Source organism: Geospiza fortis, unplaced genomic scaffold, assembly GCF_000277835.1.
Source record: "Geospiza fortis unplaced genomic scaffold, GeoFor_1.0 scaffold262, whole genome shotgun sequence".
NCBI lineage: Eukaryota > Metazoa > Chordata > Aves > Passeriformes > Thraupidae > Geospiza > Geospiza fortis.
In genome coordinates this window covers 334,026-335,084 of record NW_005054510.1, presented here as the reverse complement: position 1 = coordinate 335,084, position 1,059 = coordinate 334,026, and the positions used below count along the sequence as shown (strand labels likewise).

At 58.2% G+C, this 1,059-nt stretch overlaps 1 protein-coding gene across 1 annotated transcript in view; it reads right to left on the bottom strand.

The window, feature by feature from the left end:
* Positions 1-1,053, bottom strand: part of SCN3B (sodium voltage-gated channel beta subunit 3) — a 9,509-nt gene extending 8,456 nt beyond the window's left edge. Inside the window, exon 1 of the mRNA XM_005428868.2 lies at positions 838-1,053. Coding sequence (XP_005428925.1) covers positions 838-892 — 55 coding nt within the window. The 5' untranslated portion in view covers positions 893-1,053. The remainder of the gene's footprint in view (positions 1-837) is intronic.
* Positions 1,054-1,059: the final 6 nt, after the last annotated feature.

Sequence of the window (1,059 nt, the reverse complement as noted above, 5' to 3'; positions counted from 1 at the left end):
ACTTCCAATCAGAGCTGTGCTAAGGCTGGCAACTCTTGAATACTGCTCTTGCAAGGAGGACAGAAATGGTTGCATGTGAGGCCACACGCTGGAGCAGGAAGGGATCGTTTCAGCACCACATCTCCGACCAAATCCCTGCTGACATTTGTCCCCCGGGCTAAACAATCCCGGGCTCTGTCTGTCCAAGGCTGTCTCCAGAGCCCAGACGCTGACTTTGCTGGCTGCTCCCTCCTCCCCAGCCTCTGAGGCACCATTAACCCACTCTCTCAAGCAACATATTATCCCGGGACTATTCCTGGAAGCAGCCTGGTTCCAGTTCTCCCATACTACCAGCTCCACGCACAGCAGCAGCTTCCAGGGAGAAATAAGGAAAAGCTCCTGGATCCTGCTTTGCTCCGAGAAACGAGATCTGTACACACAGACAGGCACCCACACACAGGGCTCAAGGCACACGCACATCGAATGTGGCAAAACCACCCAACCTATTCTCTTGGCAGGAATCAAACTGCAGCTGCAATCGATTGATTAACTCCAGTTTACACAGACTGCACGGGAAACAGGCACTAAAGCACCTCTTAATGGGCTGCACACCCTCCCCGAGGCAACTCGATGTCAAATTACGCTGCAAACCCCAGACCGACAGCAAACAGCAAGGGACCAGCACACGCTTTGTGCTCGGCACGGAGGTGTTTTCACTCCCTCACACCCACACCAACTCCGCACGAGCGTAATTCCCTTCTCCCGACAACAAAAGCCCCACTCGGAGGGCAGGCTCGAAGAGAGCATCCTCCCTTCTTTCCAGCGGCGCTGGGTGGGAGAGGGAATGGCAGCACTTACCCCAGAGCAGCAGGGCGAGCGCGGCCGCGCAGAGCAGCCGCGGCAGCGCAGCCATTGTTCGGAGCCGGGCCGGCGCTCAGGCTCCTCGGCACGATGGCTCTCGGATGCTCTCAGATGCTGCTCTCGGATGCTCACGGATGCTCTCGGATGCTCTCAGATGCTCTCGGATGCTCTTCCCCCGCTCGCCGCGCTCCCGGCGCAACAGGATGCCGGGCGGGGAGC